We start from the raw sequence: 26,442 nt of genomic DNA on the forward strand, positions 1-26,442 counted from the left end.
TGACGCAAGGAAGGAAATCTCGCGAGGTTGGAGTGCTGGTGGGAGCGCTAGTCGGACGCGGTTCCCGGTCCAGTGATGGGGCCGAGTCCTGTGGACCCCCCAGTTGCCCGCGGACTACCTCAGCCTTGTTCTAGGTCTGCGCGCTGAAGACGCTGAACAGGCGGAAGGACTCTCTCCCCTTGGGTGCGTAGGTCCCCGTGGGCAGAGGCTTTGAGCCCTGATCGCCACAGCTGACGGCTGCGAGGGACTGAGACCAGAGTAAGTGGAATAAACCCAGGGGCCAGAGCAGGCGAGGGGAGCCGTTAGCTTCCTTTGCCGGGGCCGCTCTGGTGCTTTGCTCCTCCTGAGCTACCGATCGCCCGGCCCTCGGTTGCCCCTGCCGGTTAGCCCCTCCGGGGAGCCGTACTTCCTCTCCCCGGCCTCAGGTCTGAGCTCCTGGTTCCGGGGCTGCGGTGCGGAAAGTTTAATGAAAAGCTTTGGCCCTGGCCCTCGGGACACACCTTCTGTCTGTTTTCTTGCTACCTAACCCACCTGGGAGCTCACCGTTGAGGGGAGGGAAGGCGGACCCTTTCGGTTTTCACTTTACCTCTGCAGCATAGGACATAGAGAACTCTTTTCTCCTTTTTTTTTTTTTAAATATATTTTTTATTGATTTTTTTACAGAGAGGAAGGGAGAGAGATAGAGAATCAGAAACATCGATGAGAGAGAAACATCGATCAGCTGCCTCCAGCACATCTCCCACTGGGGATGTGCCCGCAACCCAAGTACATGCCCCTGACCGGAATCGAACCTGGGACCCTTCAGTCCGCAGGCCGACGCTCTGTCCACTGAGCCAAACCGGTCTTGGCTCTTTTCTCCTTCTTGAAACTGCCCTCTGAGGATTGCTACTCCTTCCCTGGTTTTCTTCCTGCCATTCTTCTGCAACCCATGATTGATAGTGGGTCCAGTCCTGCTGGCCAAGCTGGGAACCTGCGTCCTTGATTCTGCATTTCCACTCGCACTGCACTATGTTATTTGTTCTTTCCCCAGAATGGTGCAGGTGCCCTCCCCCAGCTAAGCTTCCCCGCCATCATCCTTCCCAGTGAGTTACCGTTCTGAACTACACATCTGTTTATGTCGCTGCCTAAACTTTTTCCGTCACCGATTTTGCCGACAGAACTGTTTCCTGATGGGTAAGCAGCACCATTCAGGACCTCTTACTGTCAGTCCCAATCTAGTTTGCCTTCTTAGTCTCGTCTTGCTTCTCCAGATACCTTACTATCCGACCACACCAGGCAGCTGGCTGTAGCCCCAAAGATGTCGTGCACTTTCACAGCTGTGTGCCTTTGACATTTAAAAAATGTGTGTGTGTGTGTGTGTGTGTGTGTGTATATATATATATATACACACACACACACACACACACACACATATATACTAGAGGCCTGGTGCACAAAAATTTGTGCACTGGGGGGGGTGTCCCTCAGCATGGCCTGTGCCCTCTCGCAGTCTGGGACCCCTCAGGGGTGACTACTTGCTGGCTTAGACCCGCTCCCCAGGGGATTGGGCCTAAGATGGCAGTCAGACATCCCTCTGGCAGCCCGGCAGCCCTCGGGGGATGTCCACTTGCCAGCGGGGAGCAGACCTAAGCTGCAGTCAGACATCCTTAGTGCTGCTGAGGAGGCAGGAGAGGCTCCCACCACCACTGCTGTACTGGCAGCCATCAGCCTGGCTTGTGGCTGAGCAGAGGTCTCCTGTGGGAGTGCACTGACCACTAGGGGGCAGCTCCTGCATTGAGTGTCTGCCCCCTGGTGGTCAGTGTGTGTCATAGTGACCAGTCATTCCCAGTCCTTCTGCTGTTAGGGTCAGTTTGCATATTACCCTTTTACTATATAGGATAGAGGCCTGGTGCACGGGTGGGGGCTGGCTGGTTTGCCCTGAGGGTGTCCCGGATCAGGGTGGGGGTCCCGCTGGGGTGCCTGGCCATCCTGGGTGAGGGGCTGATGGGTGTTTGCGGGCTGTCACACCCCCTTCAGGGTGGAAGTCCTCACTGTGGTGCCTGGCTAGCCTGGGTGAGGGGCTGATGGCTGTTTGCAGCTGATCACACCCCCTTCAGGGTAGGGGTCCCCACTGGGGTGCCTGGCCAGTCTGGGGGAGGGGCTGATGGTCGTTTTCAGGCTGGCCAAGCCCCGCTGGTGACGGAAGCTCCCTGCCTTTCCTTTTTCTCTTTTCTTTTTTTTATTCTGCGATTTATTTACCTTCTATAATGGAAACATTGTAGCCTTGAGAGGAGCTCAGAGCCGGCCAGGACAGGCAGGAGGGAAGCCTCCTGCTGGCTGTAGCTCCATGGCCACAGCCAGCTGAAAGCAGGTATCTGGGATTTATTTACCTTCTATAATTAAAACTTTGTTGCTTTGAGTGGAGCTCAGAGCCACCCGCAGCGGGAAGCTTGGCTTCCTCCATCATTGGGGCAACCAAGCCTCCTGCTTGCTCCAGCTCCATGGCTGCTGGCCGCCATCTTGGTTGGATTAATTTGCATATAGTCGCTCTGATTGGCTGGTGGGCGTGGCTTAAGATGTAGCAAAGGTACAGTCAATTTGCATGTTTGTCTTATTAGTGTAGAAGATAATATTGATTTCAGAGAGGAAGAGAGAGAGATGAGAGATAGAAACGTCAATGACGAGAGAGAATCACTGATCGGCTGCCTCCTGCATGCCCCACACTGGGAATTAAGCCTGCAACCCAGGCCTGTGCCTTGACTGGAAATCAAACTGAGACCTCCTGGTTCATAGGGCCACACTCAACCACTGAGCCACACCAGCTTGGCAGCTCTGTGCCTTTGTATGTGCTGTACCATCTATCTAGAATCCTTACTCTTTTTTTATTTTTTTTGCCACCTATCAAAACCCAAGTCATAGATCATTGTCACCTCAGACTTCCCCAGGTGACATTGATAATACCACTGTGCTCCCAAAGCACTTGAAACAATTCTGCAGTATTTATTAGGTGGTATTAGTTGTTCATATACGTGAGCTTGAGTCTGGAATCATGGCTAATTCATCTTTGTAGCAAACGCTAGTCTAATACTTGGTGCCTAGCAGGCATTATTTATGTATAAACCTATATAAAAATAATGTAATAGTTCTAAAGATTCACCATAGGAGTCCTTAGTGCTCTTAAAAAATCATAGAATTTTTAGCCCTAACCGATTTGGCTCAGTGGATAGAGCGTCGGCCTGCAGACTGAAGGGTCCCAGGTTCGATTCCCAGGAAGGGCATGTACCTTGGTTGCGGGCACATCCCCAGTAGGGGGTGTGCAAAAGGCAGCTGTTCGATGTTTCTCTCTCTCTCATTGATGTTTCTAACTTTCTATCCCTCTCCCTTCCTCTCTGTAAAAAATCAATAAAATATATTTTAGAAAAAGAAGAAGAAGGTGGAATTGTTGGTCAGAGGTCACTTTCTAAAAAAAAAAAAAAAAAAAAAATCATAGAATTTTTAGAGCCAGAAGGAAAATTGTATGTTAGCTAAATGGCCACTGACCTGTTTTTTGGTGTGTGTGGTTTTTTTTAAATTTTAATTTTTATTGATTTCAGAGGAGAGGAAGAGAAAGATAGAAAAATCAGTGATGAGAGAGAATCATTGATTAGCTGTCTCTTGCATGCCCCACACTAGGGATCAAGCGTGCAACCCACATATCCCCTGACCAGGAATCAAACCATGACCTCCTGGTTCATAGGTTGATGCTTAACTACTGAGTCACGCTGGCGTGGCGACTGACCTGTTTGAATATGAGGAACAGTGGACCGCTAACACACAAGTAGTTGTATTTGTTGATTGAGATTATACATAATGGCAAAAAACTATGCTTTTAAATAATTTTGTATTTTGTTATTCTAGTATGCGTCTATATTTGAAAAATAGTGGGATATATGTGTGAGAGAAATATTTTAGACTACAGACTGTGTTTGGTGTATGCAACTCTTCCAATGGCTCCTTGGCCCATTGGTTAGAAATCAATGGTTTAGATTAGGTTATTTCCTTCTTGAATTGTCATATCTTTTTGAATGTATATGTAACTTATATTTAGCCACAATTCTAAGGTAACATGTGATTTTAAAACATTAATTCTATGCCCCTACTTCAAATTCTGTTCCGTCCAACCTTAAAAATTCATCTTCATAAAGGTGCTTCGTAAACCCTCAGACATGTTCATTTCATCATTTTTAAGAACTGAAAATTTACTGTGCTTTCAAGTACCCTGATGTGTCTGTATAAGCTGATTATTTTTATACTAGAGGCCCGGTGCACAAAAATTTGTGCATTCGGGGGGGAAGGGGGGTCCTTCAGCCTGGCCTGTGCCCTCTTGCAGTCTGGGACCCCTCAGGGGATGACCACCTGCTGGCTTAGGCCCGCTCCCCAGGGGATTGGGCCTACAATGGCAATCAGACATCCCTCTGGCAGCCCAGCAGCCCTCGGGGGATGTCCACTTGCCAGCGGGGAGCAGGCCTAAACTGCAGTCAGACATCCTTAGTGCTGCTGAGGAGGCAGGAGAGGCTCCCACCACCACCGCTGTACTGGCAGCCATCAGCCTGGCTTGTGGCTGAGCAGAGCTCCCCCTGTGAGAGCGCACTGACCACCAGAGGGCAGCTCCTGCATTGAGCGTCTGCCCCCTGGTGGTCAGTGTGTGTTATAGTGACCAGTCATTCCCAGTCCTTCTGCTGTTAGGGTCAGTTTGCATATTACCCTTTTACTATATAGGATAGAGGCCTGGTGCACGGGTGGGGGCTGGCTGGTTTGCCCTGAGGGTGTCCCGGATCAGGGTGGGGGTCCCGCTTGGGTGCCTCGCCATCCTGGATGAGGGGATGATGGCTGTTTGCAGCTGGTCACACCCCCTTCAGGGTGGGGGTCCCCACTGGGGTGCCTGGCCAGTCTGGGTGAGGGGCTGATGGCCGTTTTCAGGCTGGTGGGTGACTGAAGCTCCCAACCTCTCCTTTTTTTCTTTTTTTTTTCTTTTTATTCTGGGATTTATTTACCTTCTGTGGCTGTCACTGGAGCTGAGAGCGGGCTTTAGCTCTGAGTCTCGCCTCCAGCTCTGAGACCTTGGCTGCCGAAAACAGGTATCTGGGTTTGTTTGGCTTCTATAATTAAAACACTGTTGCAACTCCAGCTCTGAGGCCCAGCTGGCTGAAAACAGGTTTCTGGGGTTTGTTTAGCTTCTATAATTGCAACATTGTTTCTTAGAGTGCAAGCTCAGAGCCCAGCAGCGGCAGGCAGGGAACCTTGGTTTCCTCCATCACTGGAGCAAGCAAGCCTCCTGTTCGCTTCAGCTGCCTGGCTGCTGGCCGCCATCTGGTTGGCAGTTAATTTGCATATTGCCCTGATTAGCCAATGGGAAGTGTGTCGGAGGTACAGTTAATTACCATGTTTGTCTATTATTAGATAGGATACAATTTAGATGCATTTTTCTTGATTTTTTTTTAGAGTGTAAGTTTATGAGAAAGCCATACTATGCCTTTTTCTTTTTCTATTCCGTGTCTATTATCTATTAATTGACATTAGAGATACCTGCCTGAGCAACCCAATAAAAATATTTAATTAAAGTAGATTCTTGACATTTGAAGACACTCAATGGCATATTGGTAGTCATAGTATTTCTGTATGTCCAACTATAGGATACTGAATTTTGGGGTAAAAGAGAAAGAAGAGTGACTTGAATTTCTTTAAAATTTTGTTAACCAAAATCTAAAATTAACAGCTGTCAGTTGCTGTCATAGGTGGGTGGTGGTTTCTCTTTTATCAGCAGCAGAATGTTCTGAACCCGCTGCCAGGAGTCTGACTGTCAGTGTTTTTGGGTGGCAAAGTAGGCGAGTATATAGCTAATCCAGGGGGAAAACCTGCTTTAGAAAAATTTCACCTGTAATTTGGGCCCACCTATAGAAGATAATGTAAGTAATAATTAAGCATGATAAAAATAGGTAGATAAATTGGGAATACCCCTTTTAAAATGTTTTATTTAACTGGAATATATTTTTTAAACTTGTTAGAGAGGTTGGAAACAATCTCCCTCCCACTCCATTTACCAACCCAAAAAGAGAGGGGAAACACAATGTTTTTCAAAAAAGGTCGCAAAGTTAATGCATATTATAAAACATTCTAAACTTTTCTGTGGTTTCACATACAGGAAATGAACATGCAGATTCTTAGAAACTCTGTGTCACTGTTTTTCTGAAATGCTAATAAAATAATGCTTTGAATTAGCTGATGTTTAAAATTCATTTCTCAGAATAGCATTATTTTTATAGTTACAAAGCAAAATTTAAATATAGTTTATTTTGATAGTAGTATTTTTTTAGCAGTCTAGGGAATACTTTTTAAAGTGAATGTTAATTGTAATTGAGAAAGCCTATCAGTACACATCCATTGGTCTTATAATTAACTCTAATGTCTAGTAAAAATGGATGCTAGGCTTTTACTGGTTAGAAGAAAAAATATTTGAGCCCTGACCGGTTTGGCTCAGTGGATAGAGTGTCGGCCTGCGGACTCAAGGGTCCCAGGTTCGATTCCAGTCAAGGGCATGTACCTTGGTTGTGGGCACATCTCCCGTGGGAGGTGTGTAAGAGGCAGCTGATTGATGTTTCTTTCTCATCGATGTTTCTAGCTCTCTATCACTCTCCCTTCCTCTCTGTAAAAAATCAATAAAATACATTTAAAAATTTTTTTTGAAATTTTGTTATTTCATTCTGCATTAACACTCCCATTTATTTTCTAGTGCTGGCTTGAAATGCAATTTTTATAATATTTTGGTAGACCTGTTGGTGAAATAGAGTCGGGGAATTTGCTCTGTTTTTCCAGCCAGGAATACTGAGATAGTTTTTATTTATCTAAAAGCAAATAGGGTCCTGGGATCCACCTTGGCTCCTGAGTAGAGCACTAGCCTGGGTATTGGAAATTCTATTTCTGGTACTAGCTTGACTCCTTCCTTGCTGCATGGTGCTGTCATTCATTTCCTTTCATTTGGAATCCCTGAGTCTTTCCTCACTGATAAATGGGAATACACTTGTCCTGTTGACCAAAGGACATTATTAGGTAGTAGTCCTCAGGTTCAGAAAGCTACCAACAGTTTGAATTAATTAAAATGATTATTTAGCAGTTTTATTTTATTCTACAGTGCTCTAGAGGTCCATTTGGGTTGACTTAGGTTAGAGAGAAGGCTAAGACTAGGTAAACCAAAATGAAATATCACCTCACACTTGTGGGAATGACAATCATCAATAAATCAACAAATAAGGATGTGAAGAAAAGGAAACCCTCATACACTGTTGCTGGGATTGTAAACTAGTACAGCCTCTAGGAAAAACTGGAGCTTCCTCAAAAAATTAAAAATAGAGCTGCTATACAATCCAGCAATTACACCTCTGGGGAATTTATCCAAAAACAAAACACTAACTAGAAAGATATATTAATTGTATGTTCATTGCAGCATTACTAGTAAGAGCCAAGATATGGAAGCCACCTAGATGTCTAACAATAGATGAATGGATATATATAAATCTCATGGTGTGTGTGTGTGTGTGTGTGTGTGTGTGTATTCTATATATATATATATATAAAAGGCTAAGTGGCCATCCAACCAGTAACTATGATGCACAGTAACCACCAGGGGGTAGACACTTAATGCAGGAGCTGCCGAGCTACGTGACTTGGCAGCGGCAGTTCTTGGGTGATGTACCCGGGAACCAGAGAGGAGGGAGCCGGATTCCTGGGTGCATCACCTGAGAACTTCCCTCTTGCAATCCCGGACCCCTCAGGGGATGTTGGAGAGCCGGTTTTGGCCTGATCCCCACAGGCCAGGCGGAGGGACCCCACCTGCCAGCGTGACACATAGAGGCCACTTTGGCTGGTCAGTAGTGTGTGTAAACATTATCTCAGGTCACCTGACCAAGCAAAAGCTAGGAAGGATCTTATAGTCAGATTGACCACAGAATACAGATTAATAAAGTGACATCTTTCAAAAATGACAAGATGGGGAATGGCCTCATAAAGAACATTATTTCTGTATGATATAAAATGTGTCCATTGGATGTTTACTTTTTTCCCCCATCATAAATTCATGGTATTTTACATGCATTTTTATTATGTCTGCAAACTGTTTGTATGTATTCTAATTTTTTCAAATATTATAAATTCACTTTGTCTTGTGCCATCCTAACAGAAGCAAAGCTACGGGTGTTCTTAAATGTTTTTCTCTCTACTTACAATGAACAGTCCTGTAACAAATTTTGCTCCAGAAGCATATCTCTGTGAACATGAAACTGAAATAGGATGATGTGCCACCTTTGTTTTGAGTCTTGATTTCAATTTTTATTACAGGTATTCCTTTAGAAATGAGTTGCACAATTGAGAAGGCACTTGCTGATGCCAAAGCTCTTGTTGAGAGACTGAGAGATCATGATGATGCAGCAGAATCTCTGATTGAGCAGACCACGGCTCTCAACAAGCGAGTAGAAGCAATGAAGCAGGTTTGTTTTTTTTTCTTTTTTGTTGATTTCATTTTTTTAAAAAGCAATCATTGATATTTATGTATTGTTTGAATCACTAACTTCTGCTTAATTAGAATGTAATTATTATTTTTTGATGTTCTTTTTAAAATTTAAAGGTAGCTTAACATGTATGTTTCAATTTTACTTTATAATTTTTTGTTTTGCTCAGGTGAAATATGTATTTTATATATATTCTAAAATCTGTAGACTTGATCACAATTTTTCTGACAGACACACATTTGAGTTTATAAAATACATGAATTTATTCAGTCCAGATACATTTGGCAAAGACCAGATAATGTCATTTACCAATATAGACACATTTTGCTCTCATATTTTTATAATGTGAAAATGTTTATGTTTTTCTTTATAAAACTAGCTAGATGATGTTATTTAACAATTTTTTAAAATAATGCAGAGTAATATCTACTTTATACCTTTTGCAGTTATTGCATTTATATTTGCTACCTTGCCTGTTAAAGAAGAAATGAAAAGAGCTTCACTTCTCGTTATCCTTAGTGTTGTGTGTAAGGACTTTCCAATGGGCCATGGAGTTTAGCTACCATTTAAAGCTCTCTTCTGAGACTGGACAAAAATTGTGCACCTATGGATGAGGACAGTGGGGGGGTAAGGGCAGAGGGTGGGGTGGGAACAGGGTGGAGGAGAGCTATGGGAGGAAAAAAAGAGGAACAAATGTAATAATCTGAACAATAAAGATTTAATTAAATAAAACACAAAAATAAAATCAATAACTTTTATAGGGAATTAAAAAAAAATCTCTCTTCTGATAAAAATTTTTAACTCTAAGAGAATTATAAAAGTTCTGATATTATGAAATCGGTAGGGGGAAATATATATTCATAGCCTACTCTCATGAAATTCATTCATTTTTTAAAAGGAAGCAACCCTGGGATCCTGCTTTTATCAAAACTACTGGAAATAATGGAACAAGTTTACTTCGTTTGTCTTGCAACTCTGTTGCCCTAAAAAGATTACATACCACCTTAACTGTGTAGCTTGTCTTATGTATTCCAGTGAACATATATCTGATATTGAGCTGTGAAAAGAATTTGACATCTAAATTTAGAACCAGCAATGTTATAATGACTGTGTTACTTAGTGGCTCATAAAAATGCCTTGAAAATAAAATTAGATTCCTAGTTATTTAAAAAAGATAATAATTTTGCACATATTATTGAGATAAAACTTACATACCATAAAGCTTATCCTTTTGAAGGGTACAGTTTATTGGATTTTAGAATATTCTCAGGTTGTGTAACCATAATTACTAATTCCAGAATATTCTCATCACCCCAAGGCTCATTCTCTCTTACCCAAGCCATCACTGATTTTTCTCTCTCAATGGATTTGCCTATTTTAGACATTTCATATGAACAGAATCTTGCAATGTTGGGCTTTTTGTGACTGATTTAACAATGTTTTCAAAGTTCATCCATTTTATAGCAGATATCAGTGCTTCATTCCTTTTTATTACCAAACTAGAGGCCCGGTGCACGAAATTCGTGCTATTGGGGGTCCCTCAGCCCAGCCTGCGCCCTCTCACAGTCAGGGAGCCCTCGGGGGATGTCCGACTGACAGCTTAGGCCCACTCCCCGTGGGAACCAGCCTAAGCCAGCAGTTGGACATCCTTAGCACAGCTGCAAAGGCAGGAGAGGCTCCCGCCACCTCCGCTGCACTCGCCAGCCGTAAGCCTGGCTTTTGGCTGAGCAGTGCTCCCCCTGTGGGGGTGCACTGACCACCAGGGGGCAGCTCCTGCATTGAGCATCTGCCCCCTGGTGGTCAGTGCGCATCACAGCAACCAGTCGTTCTGCCATTTGGTCAATTTGCATATTAGCCTTTTATTATCCTATGTAATTCAGTTTTCATATTAGCCTTTTATTATCCTATACTAGTAGCCCAGTGCAAAAAATTCGTACACATTAAAAGGGAATTAATTAGCGGAAATATTTTAATATTGCTATTTGCCCTTTCTCTGTACTAGAAGTGTGAGAAATGAAAGGAAATTAGTAAAATGTGTATGAAAATAATATGTAAATTTATTAATAAATAAATAGTAACAAAAGGATATAACAACAACAGAGGCATGATATAAAAACGATAAAAACATGATATGAAAACAACAAAAACATGATATAAAAACAACAGTGATGCAAACAATGACTGATAAAGTGATTAAACTAATTCTAATATCTCCCTGTACACCACATTAAGAGTGAAAAAACTTTCAGAGTGCTTGACTAATTTCCCTTGTGCTGAAGTATTTAGAACTTTAACTTTAACATCACATGCTCTTCGAACTCGAGAGAAAGCAACATGTAACTGACCATGTGTGAAAACGGGTTCAGGTAGGAATATGCCTATTCTATCTAGAGTTTGTCCTTGTGATTTATTAATAGTCATCACAAATGCTGGCATCACGGGAAACCGTTGTTGAATCAATTTAAATGGGAGGCCACTGTCAGATGGGGACAAATCAATTCTTGGAATCAGAACAACCTCTCCCTCTGCAGATCCTGTTAATACTTCAGCTTCGATAATGTTAGGTCATAATCTTTAGATAATAAATCTGGTACCATTACAAAGACCCCATTTACTATTGAGATTTCTCAATAGCAAGATGATTGCACCCACTTTCAATTTTAATTTATGACATGGCATTCCCAAAGGAATAATACTATTAAGAAATTCGATGGGAAAATTTTCCTTTTCAGCATCATCTGTGGAATCAATGGAATCATCACTCAGATATGTGTGAAAATCTCCATCGAGTATATTCAAAATTTCTTCATTTACTTTTTGAACATGCTCAGTTTTTGGACAAAGAATTGCACGTTGAGATATATTTTTAATATTATCTATAGATATAGCATTTCCAAAGGTAGCTTCAATAATAGATCCATTACAAATCATTTTACAGGGGATTTCAATAATGTCCATTCCTAAATGAAAACTGCTATCAAGTTTGCCATCTCCAAGTTTTACTAACCATTCACTATAAGACATATTCCCTCCTCCCTGCTGTCAGGGTCCAGGGTGCAGGTGAATGGGATTCCTGGCTGGCAGGCTGCTGACAGCAAGCTGACCAACAGCTGATTCTATAAGGAATGGGGCTCCCTCCTTCCAAATTTCTTTTAGTAATCTGTCTATGGTGTTTATAGCATGACTGGATGCCATGGTGCATTCGTCAATAATGAGAAGTTGGGCCTTTTTAATAGTTTTAGCAACTTCACTGTTTATATCGAGTCTAGAAATTAAAGTTTCTTTTAGTGGAATGGGTAATTTATATTGGGAATGAAAGGTGCTTCCACCGAGAAGTAAATTTGCAGCAATTCCTGTAGACACTGTGGGTAAAACAGTACTACCACGACCTCTAATATAATGTAGTAAAACTTTATAAAGATATGCCTCCACGCTCTGAGGGCCGGTTCCTGCCTCAAACCTTGCCCTCCTGGGAAACAGCTCAGAGAGGGTGCAGCCCTTGGCAATGCGACCCAGGACTCAGTGTGTCCATGCTCCAAAAGCCGGTTCCTGCCTCAAACCTCGCCCTTACCCAAAACAGCTCAGGGAGGGCGCAGCTGTGGCTAAGAGGACCCAGGACTCAGTGCGGGTTCCTGCCTGAAATCTCACCGCCCTCACAGGAAACAGCTTGGGGAGTTTGCAACCATTTCCAAGACAACCCCTGCAGGACTGACTTCCTTCTGGTTGGTCGAGCCTCGGTCGTGATGTTACACCCAGGGTTTTTATATAAATAGATAATTCAATTTGCATATTAGCCTTTTATTATTGTATATAATAAAAGGCTAATATGCAAAACGACTGGCGGAACGACCAGTCACTATGATGCATACTGACTGCCAGGGGGCAGGCACTCAACGCAGGAGCTGCCCCCTGGTGGTCAGTGCACTCCCACAGGGGGAGCACCTCTCTGCCAGAAGCTGGGCTCACAGCTGGCCAGCGCAGCGGTGGTGGCGAGAGCCCTTCCCACCTCTGTTGCAGGCAGTGTTAAGGAGCGAGGGGTCCCAGACTGCAAGAGCCCCTGACTGCAAGAGGGATGTCTGACTGCCAGCTTAGGCCTGATTCCCCTGAGGGGTCCCAGACTGCAAGAGGGCGCAGGCCGGGCTGAGGGGACCCTCCACCCCCTCAGTGCACGAATTTCGTGCACCGGGTCTCTATATAGGATAATATTCCATTATAAGGATATGTCACATTGTGTCTACTATTCATCAGTTGATGGACATTTGGATTATTTCTATGTTTTGGCTATTATAAATAACTAGAGGCCCGGTGCACAAAAATTTGTGCACTCGGGGGGGAGGGGGGAACCCCTCAGCCCGGCCTGTGCCCTCTCGCAGTCTGGGACCCCTTGGGAGATAACGACCTGCTGGCTTAGGCCTGCTCCCAGGTGGCAGAGGGCAGGCCCAATCCCTAGGTGCAGCCCCTGGTTGGGCTCAGAGCAGGGCCAATTGGGGAGTTGGGGCGCCGCCCCCTGTCATGCACAGAGCAGGGCGGATTGGGAGGTTGTGATGCCACCCTCAGTCACGCTCAGGGTAGGGCCGATTAGGGGGTTGGGGCACCGCCCCCTGTCACACTCAAGGCAGAGTCGATGGGGAGGTTGTGGCGCCACCCCCTGTCACGCACAGAGCAGGGCCAATTGGGGTTGGGGTGCTGCCCCCTGTCACGCACAGAGCAGGGCCGATCAGGGGGTTGGGGAGCTCCCCCCTGTCACTCACAGAGTAGGGCCGATAGGGGAGTTGGCACACCGCCCCCTGTCACACTCAGGGCAGGGCGGATCAGGGGGTTGGGGCACCGCCCTCTATCACCCACAGAGCACGGCCAATCGGGGTTGGGGCGCTGCCACTGTCACACTCAGGGCAGGGCCAATCAGGGGGTTGGGGCGCCTTCACCTGTCATGAACAGAGCAGGGCCAATAGGGAGGTTGTGGCCCTGCCCCCTGTCACACACAGAGCCGCAGGGCAATCGGGGTTTGGGCACTGCCCCCTGTCACACTGATCCTGGTGCCGAGAGGCCTCTCAGCTCCGCTGATCCTGGTGCTGGGAGGCATATTACCCTTTTACTATATAGAATACAGGCCTGGTGCATGGGTGGGGGCCAGCTGGTTTGCCCTGAAGGGTGTCCTGGATCAGGGTGGGGGTCCCCACTGGGGTGCCTGGCCAGCCTGGATGAGGGGATGATGGCTGTTTGCAGCTGGTCACACACCCTTCAGGGTGGGGGTCCCCACTGGGGTACCTGGCCAGTCTTGGTGAGGGGCTGAGGACTGTTTTCAGGCTGGGACTGAAGCTCCCAACTGCTCCTTTTTTTCTTTTTTCTTTTTTATTCTGGGCCAGCTTTAGCTCTGAGGCTCCAGCTCTTAGGCCTCCGCTCCTGAAAGCAGGTATCTGGTTTGTTTTGGTTCTCGAAACTCTGTATCAACTCCAGCTCTGAGATCCCAGCCAGCCAGCTGAAAGCTGGTTTCTGGGGTTTTGTTTAGCTTCTATTTTTGTTACAATGTTTGAAACTGCAGGCTCAGAGGCCTGCAGCGGGCCGGCGGGGAACGTTGGAGTCCTCCGTCACTGAAGCAAGCAAGCCTCATGTTAGTTTCAAGCTGCCTGGCTGACGGCCGCCATCTTGGCTGACAGTTAATTTGCATATTGCCCTGATTAGCCAATGGGAAGGGTATCGATCGTACACCAATTACCATGTTTCTCTTTTATTAGTGTAGATACTGCTATGAATACTTTTGTACAAGTTTCTGTGTGGACATGTTTTCAGTAATCTTGGGTATATAACTCAGAGTGGAATGGATGGGTCATATAATAGCTCTGTGTATAATTTTTTGAGGATCTGCCAGACTGTTTTTCATAGTAGTTACATCTTATATTCCCATCAGTAATATATGAGGATTACAATTTCTCCACATTCTCTCCAACACTTGTTATTTGTCTTTTTTATTAAAGCCATCCTAGCAGTTATGAAGTGGTATCTTATATTGAATTGCATTTCCCAAGTGACTAATGATTTTAAGCATTTTTTCATGTGCTATTGGTCATTTGTATATTTTCTTTAGAGCATTGTCTCTTCAAATCCTTTGCCAGTTTTTTCTCCAGCTTTATTGAGATGTAATTGACATAAAACATTGTATATGTTTAAAGTATACAGTGTGATGATTTGATACACATATATTGTGAAGTGATTGCCATAAGATTAGTTAGCATTTCCCTCACCTGGCATAATTACCTTTTTCATGTGTGTAGTGAGAACATTTAATATCTACCCTCTTAGCAACTTTCAAACACACAATACAGTATTGTTAACTATAGTCACTGTGCTATACATTATATCCCCAGAACTTACCTTATGTGTCAATTTTTTAATTGGGTTTTCTTATCATTCATTTAGTTGTGAGAATTCTTTATATATTTTGTTTACTAGACCCTTATCTGATATATGATTCAGATTTACATTTTCAAATATTTTCTTCCCACATGTTCTTTTTTAATATTTTCATTAGTATCAGGAAGAAATTCAAGAACTTAATGAAGTTGCAAGACATCGGCCACGGTCTACATTAGTTATGGGAATCCAGCAAGAAAACAGACAAATCAGAGAATTGCAACAAGAAAACAAAGGCAAGATATATTATTTCTACATATAGCAAATCAAAAGAGAACTTTGCTTCCAGTTGGCATGGCTCAATGGTTGAGCATTGACCTATGAACCAGGAAGTCACAGTTCAATTCCTAGTTAGGGCACATGCCCAGATGGATTGTAGGTTCCCTCCCCAGTGTGGGTCATGCAGGGGGTAGCCTATCAGTGATTCTCTCTCATCTTTGATATTTCTGTCTCTCCTCCCTTCCTCTCTGAAATCAATAAAAATATTTTTTTAAAAAGAGAGAGAACTTTACAATTGTACTGTTAACTTGGGATCAATTAATAGTCAAACATGGGAAAATAATCAACTAAATTTACTTTTTGATGTTAATGTCATCTCTACTTCATAGGTCTATTGCCCTTTTTTCTCTTCTACATTTGAATGTCTGCCTTGCTTGGAATCATCTTACATTCTGACTTTAAATACTCAGTTTGTGCCATTGTTGTTACGTATGAAATAACTCAATTTTATTCTCTGCAATCCCACCACTTTGTTCCCCAGCTTAGGTGTTCATAGTCTCTTCCTGAACTATCCTAATTCGCCTCCCTGATTCCATCCCCTGCAATCCATCTTCAACACTGGCATCAGATTGATTTTTTTAAAATTATCTGATCATATTATTTAGCTTAGGAACCCTCATTGTACAACATCAGGTCTTCAAATAACATCAATTTGTTCATTTCGTTTTATAGTTGATGAAATGCTATAGGAAGTTAACTATTTTTTATGTCATTTAGTCTTTGGTAAAATTGATTTTGTTATATGTCATTTTGCTTAAAGTCACAGAACCTGTCAGTTTCCTTGTGTACTTGTTTCTTTATCCAATGGCCTTCAAAGTCAACTCCAAGCCTTCTTTTCTTTCTTCTTCTTCCCATGCCTCTCTTCTCTATGAAACCTTTGCTTTTGCCATCCCAAACTAGTTCCTAAATGTACTGTCACTTTCATGCCTCCCTGCTTAGAATGTTTTTTGTTTTTCAGCTCAAGGAATACAGGTTCACCTCAATACCATACTTCTGTGAAGCTTTCACTAATTTCTTCTCACAGACTTCTCATATATATTTGAGTAGAGCACATCTCTGCACTTACCACATTGTATGACAATTATTGATGTATTTGTTTTCTCGACTACACTCTGAGCTCCATGGCCTTTTGGTTTTCCTAATATAGAGCATCATCTGATACCTAATTGTTATTCATTGAATGGGTATTGAAATGATTCTCAAAAAATGTGTTTTAAATGGTAATTTAAAAACTAATAAAGGACTTCATTTGGTATCTTTTATTTCTATACTATCCTATATAGTTATATTGTTATTCATCAGGTTTTCTTTTTAAAATACCCTCTTTATAAGTTGCTTTTTTAATAAAGTAATACGGGAGAGAATATTTTACACATCTTTAACTCAAGTTTGAATAAAATATACTGTTATTCTTGATAGAATTACGTACATCCTTGGAAGAACATCAGTCTGCCTTGGAACTGATAATGAGCAAGTATCGTGAACAAATGTTTAGATTGCTAATGGCTAGCAAAAAAGATGACCCGGGTATAATAATGAAGTTAAAAGAGCAGCACTCAAAGGTAATCCATTCTATAAATATAATTGGAAATGGAATAGAAGGACAATTGGTTAACTTATTTTTTCATTTCTTGTTATAGATCATTTTATTTTATTTACTCTTTTAACTACCATTGTTCCTAGTAGCTTTAATATATATTAAAAAGTAAACTTTATTTGGGAAATAAAGGTAAGTATTCAATTCAAATTTATTTTTATAAGGTTATCTGCTTTTAAGAAATATTTCTTTAAATAGATTTCTGTATTGACATCTGTTGCAAAAACAAAAATTGGAATGCTAAAAACTTTTTTAAAAAATTGAACACAGATAAAGATAGATTTGTTTTTCTTAAAACTATTTTCTAAATAAGGCTGATTCATCCAAACTATCATCTTCATTATAATGGAAAGAACGGGGGGTCAGGGAGAGGAAAAGAACCAACATACTAAATTTGCTCTCCTCCCCCCAAATCACATATCAGGAATATAATGTTTAGAGATAGCTAAACTGGTTAAAAATTAGTTTTTCCTTCTGTTCATTTGTTATTCCTGTGTCTGTACCTTTTGTGTATGTCCCTTGTGTTTGATAACAACTCCTATGAAGACAAGTAGAATAATCTTTACCATTTACCTTTTATTTTAAACTGAATTTTAACTGCTGGTATGGAATAAAAATATTAGAATAGATTGTAATTATGAGGCCATTTTCTATAATGGATAATGGTGAGCTAACTATTAGTGGTTATAACTAATATTATTTAAGAAATATTGATTGTTATAAGACATTTTTATCTTTCTCAACTATTGAAACACATTTTAGATTCTTTGAAATGTTTCTTCCATCTTGGGGCTTGTAGATATTTTTAAATTATTAATTCTATTAAAATTAAATACCTAGGAAATAGATCTTTGTTTGACAACTTTGCACATTTGAGGAAGTTAGTAGTCTTGTGTCAAATAGTAAAGTAGTAAATTAATAAATATGAGTTGAATGTTAGTTAATTATGCTGTATTCATCTCCTAACCTAAAGGAAAATGTTGGATATTTAAGTAGCAATCTTTTGAGTGTAAAATGTATCTATTGTTAATGAGATTATTATAAAAATATTTATGTTTAAATGTATAACTTAAGGGTTTTTTAAAGGTTCAAAGATGAATTGACTTAAAAATTGTTAAAAGAAATGTGATCTTTTTTTAAAAAATATATTTTATTGATTTTTTACAGAGAGCAAGGGAGAAGGATAGAGAGTTAGAAACATCGATGAAAGAGAAACATCGATCAGCTGCCTCCTGCACACTCCCTACTGAGGATGTGCCCGCAACCAAGGTACATACCCTTGACCAGAATCCAACCTGGGACCCTTGAGTCCGCAGGCTGATGCTCTATCCACTGAGCCAAACCGGTTAGGGCAAGAAATGTAATCTTGAGAAATTTCAGAAGTCCTTCTGTTCAGTAATCTAAGAAATAGCCCTGGCTGGTTTTGCTCACTGGATAGAGCATCTGTCTGCGGACTGAAGGGTCCCAGGTTTAATTCCTGTCAAGGGCACATGCCCGGGTTGCAGGCTCAATCCTCAGTGAGGGGTGTGCAGGAGGCAGCTGACCAATAATTATCTCTCATCATTGATGTTTCTATCCCCTTCTCCCTTCCTCTCTGAAATCAATAAAAATACATTTTAAAAAATAAAAGTAACCTAAGAAATAAATTTTTAAGATCTAAAGAGAAGAATACTTTGACCAAAAAAAGTGCTTAGAGTAAGATACTGCAGCTTGCTATTCCCATCTGGTAGTAGCTATGACAGAAGTGAATATTTTCTGAAACACATGAGATTTTACCATTCACCAGAGAGCTGTTTTATTAATTAGCAAAATGAAACACTTCTTAAGATAGTTGTAAACCATCATTTTTTATTATATAAATTAAGTTTGTCATCATATGTGCCAATTCTTACCTTCCATAAAATGACTATTCAGTTACTTGTTATTAATTCTAACTAATACATATTAATGTTTGTGATTTTGGTTTTCCCCAAAAAGGAGACACTTTGACTCAATTAAACAAACATCTATTAACATTTGCACTGGCTTAGTTATTATTAATAATAGGATGAATGAATGAATAAGTTCCATTATTCTATAATAGGAGCTTACAGTATAATGGGAGATACAGATACAAACATAACTATCTGATATAAGGTCAAATGTTATGTAATCTAGAATTTTGCCCTTAATCTGAAAGTTTTTGAGCACACATTTAAAAATCAAAATGAGACCTCATTTTCATCCAAATATTCATTTTATTCATTATTTTTGAACAGATGCCTTTTTGGAAATCTTAAAAAAGCAAACATTTCAAACAGTTGGCTAACACGCATGAACTAACACTCATTCAGTTTTTAAATTACGGATAATATCCGTATTAACATTATAATGACTCTGTACTACAGATTGACATGGTACATCGTAACAGCTCCGAAGGATTCTTCCTTGATGCATCTCGACACATCCTTGAAGCACCTCAACATGGACTGGAGAGAAGGCACTTGGAAGCAAATCAGAATGTACACTATATAAAACAGTCAATTTTGGGGGTGCGGATGGAAGGGGGGGTCCATTTAAAGAGTTTTTTTACATTGAATTTTTCTACCAGATTAAATCAGCACATAAATGAAATTAAGTTTTAAAATGCTGTGCTAGCCATGCAAAAATATTTAGTATAGGAACTTTAAATCTGTCATTGACTCTCTGTGTATTATATCATACACATCCTGTTAGATAAGGGCAGGCCTTAAAGGTTGTTCAGGCAAGTTTTCATTTTGTTGCCCTTACTGCTGCTGCAAATTTAGTAAACTTTAAACAGTTATTCTCTTTCTGGACATCAAAGATATGTTCTTGGCAGTCATTTTAATCTGATTTTATAAAAATTTTGTTCAAATTATTAAATGAACTGTTTTAACTCAGATTTTTGACAGTTTGTTGTCTTTTAGTTTGAGTTTGTAATAAAATGCCTTTGTATATGTGTTATTAAGTGTAGTATAGTATACTCTCCATTGTGTTTTAGCTGTCTATTTGTTGTTTGTTTGTTTTTTACTTTACTTATAGCTGGTCTTTATTGAGCCAAATTGAAATAAACCTAAGCAAAAAAGTTACAAGTGAAAGGCATGTCAAGACAGTTCAAGGATTATTTTGCTAACACTTCTTGCCTTTAGTTTTAAAAACACAGGTCTGGCCTCTTATGCCCAATAAAAGATCTATGATACTTCTCCAAAGATTTTATTGTAATAAGTGAATCATTCATGAACTTGGCCTATAAAAATACTGCTCTGATTGAAGAATTGGGTGGTTTTTTTTCATGATGATTTTCTTAGACTCTGTCCTGAAGGAAAAAAAAATGGTGGTATCTTGTTTTCCATTTTAAAGGCAAGGAATTATTTGTTTCCTGTGTAATCATTTAACCTAGGTCAGTCCCATAGGATATCAAATCATAAACTGAGCTAGCTGTTTGTATTCAAAATTTTTTCTCATTTCCCTTATTCAATTTGTCCCTGCAGTTATCTGTATTTAACTTACTTTTAAACATTACATGCTTCCTTTATATTGGGAGGGATTTTAATCATTTTTAAGAATATGACAGATGTTTGTCTTGATATCATTCTTGCTACCATAATCTAATTTGGGGACATCCAACAGAACTTTCTGAAATGATGGAAATGTTCTTTATCTGCACTGTTCAATATGGAAGCTGAGAGCCACATGTGGCTTTTGAGTACTTAAAGTGTCACTACTACAACTGAGGAACTGAATTGCTAATTTCTTTAAATGTATTTGATTTTAATTCATGTAAATTTAAATAGCACCATATTGGATGATGTCAGATCTATATTTTGCCTTTTCTGTGTACTAGAGTTGTATAGAAAGGACCTACATTTTTGTTGGTTAAGAAAGTATTAAATGTGTTTGCTAAAGATATTCCTCTTCTTCATCTTATTTCCTCCATAGTTTGCTAATTTGTTTGTTTGTTTGTTTGTTTGTTTGTTTTTTGGGGGGGTCCTACTCAAATCCATTCTACCATTAGAGAATATACAACTACTTAAGAGGCTTAATGTTTATTTGGAGAGCTATTAACTTTTATATTTAACTTTTGGTCTTAATATAGTAGAAGAACCCTCAAGTGCCAGTGAACAATGGTTTGTAGAAGGTTTTCATTTAAAAAATGATTATTCTTAAGTTTATGTTGATTTTAAATGTTTTGTCTGTATCTTTCACTTTGACTGTAAGCTCCTTAAAATCAGGGAACATGTCTTAACGGAATTCATATTTCTGTTGCCTAGTACAGGTGTGCAAAAAAAGAAAAATGAATGGGATTGGAAGAAATTTGTGTTACTTGTTGTACTAAAAAAGTGGATGACTATTTTATACTGAAATTATATTTTGAACAGTTTGCAAAGAAGGCCATTTAATATTTTAATACTTAAAAGCAGATCTATGTTCATTTTACTCAGTATGTATTATCTGTTATGTACTGAACACTTATAGGCAAATATAAACAAGATACAGTTTCTACTGTCAAAGAGGATTATAATCAAGAAAGTTCTAGATTGGATTGAGATCGATTTTTAGGTATGGGTAGTACAGAAAAGATTTATAAATCATGAAAACTTCAGGGAAAAGAGGTGGAATATGTCAGAAAGTTTTATCTTTCCCATTACTTTGACAAGTCATATAGGTAGGTGCAAAAAAGAAAAGTTGCTGATCATTTGTAGTGAAAGGAATGTGAAATGAGCTCTCTTCTTACTAGTGGGTTTACTTAAATTATGCTGCTTAGTCTTAATTCTAGTCCTAAAGTCTGATTTCAAAACCACGATCATGGTCAGTCAGCTTTCTTGTAAATATCTGTTTATTATATTAATTACATTCATGTTAAATGGCAGTATGTGAATATTACATTCATATTAAGTGGCAGTAAAGATTTTATAAAGATGAGAGGATCCAAAAATAACAATAATACAGTATTTCACTAATTTGCAACTCCCATCTCTCTTTTTCAGGAATTACAAGCACATATTGACCAGATAACTGAAATGGCAGCAGTAATGAAGAAAGCCATTGAAATTGATGAGCAACAGGGTTGTAAGGAACAGGAAAGAATATTTCAGCTTGAAGTAAGTTTTAAATTGTAAAAGTAGGTGAAACTGCTCAAAGATCTATGCCAGAAAATATATCCCATAAATCATGGTCCTTTATTTTGTGTAGTGAAAGCATAAACCATTGTTGAATAAGCCGAATCAGTAGAATAGACTTTTGTACTTTAAAAGCTTCATTTTAAAATTATGGTGGAGAAATTGGTTGTACAGGGCCAAAATTATTTCTCTCTCTAAGCATACAAGATTCAAACTTTTCCAGTAAAGGGCCAGATAGTAAATTTTTTAGATTTTACAAACTAGATAGTCTGTTGCAACTACTCAACTCTACCATTGTAATGCAAAATTTACAGTAAGATTTAATTTACAATAACAGACCCCAAGCCATACTGTAGCTTGCTGATCCCTGCCTTTTACCATTGAACTTAGAAAGTAAAATCAAAGACAGAGTGATAGAGAATAAATTATGAAAATTATTTTAAAATGTGTGCACATTTCTTATATCTACAAAAAAAAAAAAAAAGGCAAAGTTGCTTACCTTTTGGTCTAGATTTGGTCACTTACTTTCCTTTTTGAAAAACATCATGATTTACTCAAACAGCCCTGTTGTCAAATTCCTGTAAGGTAAGAAACCAGATGGCTTGTCTTGTATTCCATGCTATCATGGAGGTAATAAAAGTACTAAAGTACTAAGAGGTTGTAGTCCCAGGGTATTACTCACAAACTTTCTGAGTGTATTTAAATATAAATCTAGATGTTAAAATAAGGCAATTTCTGAGGTTCTGTCTACAATTATAGCTGCATAAATAAGAAGACTTTGCAGAGGTAGAAGCCATTGAACACATGATTCCTACCTCTTTAAAATAAAGTGTTCTCTGGATTCAGGTTGTCAACTTCAGTTGCATATATATCATTCAGTGCATTTCTGTCAGTTACAGAACTTGCTTCTTATTTGTTATACTGTATGTTTGTGCTCTTGTAACTGGCTAACTTGGTCGCTGCATCTTTGTCTTTATTTTCTTATAGCAAGAAAACAAAGGCTTAAGAGAGATCCTTCAAATAACCCGAGAGTCGTTTCTGAACCTTAGAAAAGATGATGTATCAGAAAATACTTCTTTGTCAGCATTAGTGACCAATAGCGACCTGAGTCTGAGGAAGAGCTGAAGAGTCTGAGTTTCTTACAAGGCTCCAAATGATCCCTGGGACTGGTCTACTGACGTTAATGAATTAACAGGAAAATCAATCTCACGCTACTCTTTTTTCCCCTTTAATATGTACAGTGCACTGTAAATGACATTTTTAAGAGGTAGCAACAAAAAATGCATAGTTCATGGTATTAGACTTTATTCCAAAATGCAGTTGAAAAGTAGAAACAAGAGTTTGTTAATTGCTGAACAAATTGAAGATTTTTACAGTGACTGCTGAACATTTCAAGAGCTTCCAGTAGTGCTGTTGGCTTTCCGGATGATACTTGGAATATTCCCAGTAAATGTGTGGGAATTCATGAAGTTATCCCAATTTTAAAATACACATTTTGCCACAGTTTGGTGAGTGGAAGATCATCATACTAAGTTTTATCCTCCCTGTTTGGTGTCAAAGTTAACAAATAGCTTATGTACCATGAGACTTTAGCTTTAATGATTGCCTATCTACCTTCCCGTTAATTTAAATTCTTGTCCAAAAAAAAAAAAAATCAGTTTGAAAGGCTGTAGGAATGTCTTATATACACCATAAACAAAAGAGGTAATTTAATTTTAGCTAACTTACCATAATACTCAGCAAACAATTGTCCATAATTGCTAAGCATATGAGAAAGCATTTCAGGAATGAAAGAGAAGAAATACTACTTTCTAAGAAAGAAGATCTTATAAGAGACATATTTAGTAGGTTAAACTACTCTGAAAGAATAAATTTTGCTTTTAAATCATTAATGAAGAGATTTTTCTCTTATGTGGTTGATATTTAAGGATACTGTGTAGCTCATTTAGCTAACAGTTGAAATGTTTGATAAAGCAAGCTAGGTGTGGTTATTTCAAAGTAAGTTGGGATATCCTCTGCCTCATAGAGTCCCTTTTTTAAAAGTAACTGTTAAGTGAGATAGAAAAAGTAAATTAAAAAAGTAATTTCTGGATCTATTCTTAAAGCACCCATGTGGTCCTCATAACCTATGAGATTTTTCTTATAACTTTCCAGTTAAAGAGGGACAAAAAAATCCATGGAGTTAGGAGTATTTGTTTTATTTTTTTAATAAAATATATATCCAGTATGTAAATTTTTAAAAGCCACCAAAAATAGAAATGTGCTTTATCAATTGAAATGTAATTTTTTTCTTATTTTTGGTGATTACAGAATAAAAAGATCAAAGAAGTATCAGATATAAATATATTATGCTCATTTATATTAAATACATATTAAAATTAGCATAATAGAAAATTTACTTTGAGTATAAATTTGTTAAATGTTTACATGGTAATTTTTATGTATAATTTCATATATTGGTAAAATTAAAAACTACTTTTCAGAATTTTTCTATCTTAAGTTTGGGGTAAGTGGGGTTGATAGGGCTGATTGAATAGAAAAGGGCTATTGACCCAAACATTAAATTGATTTTTGTTCTCATTCAGAGGCCTTAATGTTTTATAAATAAATGACAGTTTTTATTTTTTAACTTTTCTATTCGTTTTTGGGAAAGTATTCCTTAATTTGATGGCACATTCATTCATATAGTTTTTATCCCAAGTTAGAATGAAAGAAAATAAGCTACACAGTTGAGATTGTCTGAGGCAGTTTGAGGCAGCTCTATTATAAAACATTACTTGATAATTATTTTTGTAAACCATTAAGTTGAATTAATTTATTCTTAGTCTTCTTACTTGGATAGAATTCTAAGATCTTGCTATTTAAAGACATTTACTTTGTCATATAGAAACAGTTTTCCACCCCATACTTTTTTGTTAAGCAGAACCTTACATTTATTCTGAAGGTGTGTAGTGCATAGGAGCCTATTTTATCAATAAAGATGAGTGATTAAAATTGGTGTGCTCTCCAAGTTAATTTGAAAATAATGCTGACATTTATTTTTGGGCTTTTTTATCTCTTCTTGGGGTTTTAATGATATTTAATAACAGGTATCAAATACATCAAGGAGTGAACTTTATACTAAAACATTCTATACAAATGCTGCTGTGGAGATAAGTATGGATATTGAATTTTTTTAGTATTATGTTCTTTGAAATGGATAACAAACTAGGACCTCAGAGAATTAACTTGGAAAAAACATGTTTTCATTGCATAAAATTGTAGCGCCCCCCCCCCCCCAAAGAAGAGATCATTGCAATATCATTGCAACATTAGAAGCCTCCTACCAGTTCACCAGAGAAAAATGAGAAGTAATCAGTGATTTGCATTTTCTTTATGATAACAGCACATTTGGAAAGGGAGTCAGGCATCCCAAATTTTGGTCTGGGCACTACTTTATAACTGACTTCATATAATTGGCTCCTTCATCAAGGATTTCCTAATTATTCTCACCACAAAAACAACATAATTATGATATGATAAAGGGTTCAGATAACATGATTTCTGAAGTCCATTCCTACCCAGCCAGTGCGACTCAGTGGTGAGCATTGACCTATGAACCAAGAGATCACTGTTGCAATGAACTTGTATACATATATGCATAACCTGTGCGCACGGACAATGGAGTGGTGAGGGGGTGGGGTGAGTGGGCTGGAAGAGGTTAATAGGGGGAAAGGAGGACCTATATAATACTTGCAACAATAAAGCCTTTTTTAAAAATAAAAAAAGGATCACAGTTGAATTCCTGGCCAGGGCACATGCCTGGGTTGCCAGCTTGATCCCCAGTAGGGAGTGAGCAGGAGGCAGCCGATCAATGATTCTCTCATCATTAATGGTTCTCTCTCCTCTTTCCTCTCTGAAATAAGTAAAAATATACTTTTTTAAAAATAAAGTCCATTTGTGGTCTAATATTCTAGCAATTTCTTTGTTAAAATCAGTTACTATCTCATCTTCTATGGAACTCAGTTGATCTATAGCACTGGTGAGCTACTGTGGTTTGAAAACATGGTAGGTAGCCTATAGCAGGTAATCAGAAACAAAATAGGACAGTATACGTTTCCAATACTATTACTTTCCTTCAGTTTGACATACCTGAAGTTCTAATGAACTAACCCACTAAAGACATCAGCTTGCCCCAGAATTCCTTCATTTCTTATGATTTCATTTGTGCTTAAACTGATTCTTTAAATAATTATTTTTAATTAAATAATTGTTTTTATAGCTATGAAACTGTCTTATGTCTTGTTACTGTGGTACAAAGATAGTTGGCAAAAAATTTTTATAAGATTTTTATAATAATGAGACATTTTAGCATTTTTTTCAAAATAGGAATTTATTATTAAAAAATTGTACAAACGAGCTTTTTATTACTCACAAATTAACATAAATTTTAACAATTTGTATCCCCCTCCAAAAATGTGTGTTGTTTCTTTACAGTCTTCACTGGCAGTGCGTTTTGATGGTATAGAAAATAACT

At 39.0% G+C, this 26,442-nt stretch overlaps 1 protein-coding gene across 2 annotated transcripts; it reads left to right on the plus strand.

Moving 5' to 3' along the window:
* On the plus strand, positions 1-24,922 carry FGFR1OP2 (FGFR1 oncogene partner 2). 2 transcript variants are annotated; one of them, XM_059682427.1, is made up of 7 exons: positions 1-258; positions 8,350-8,498; positions 15,049-15,166; positions 16,629-16,771; positions 19,194-19,307; positions 21,795-21,908; positions 22,914-24,922. In XM_059682427.1, exons 2-7 carry the CDS (start codon positions 8,364-8,366, stop codon positions 23,049-23,051), a joined length of 762 nt encoding a protein of 253 aa, XP_059538410.1. In that variant the 5' UTR covers positions 1-258; positions 8,350-8,363; the 3' UTR covers positions 23,052-24,922. The 2 variants fall into 2 exon arrangements, with proteins under 2 accessions (XP_059538410.1, XP_059538411.1); XM_059682428.1 differs by lacking the exons at positions 1-258; positions 19,194-19,307.
* Positions 24,923-26,442: the final 1,520 nt, after the last annotated feature.

The sequence above is a fragment of the Myotis daubentonii genome, chromosome 2 (genome assembly GCF_963259705.1).
Source record: "Myotis daubentonii chromosome 2, mMyoDau2.1, whole genome shotgun sequence".
In the NCBI taxonomy this organism is placed as follows: Eukaryota; Metazoa; Chordata; class Mammalia; order Chiroptera; family Vespertilionidae; genus Myotis; species Myotis daubentonii.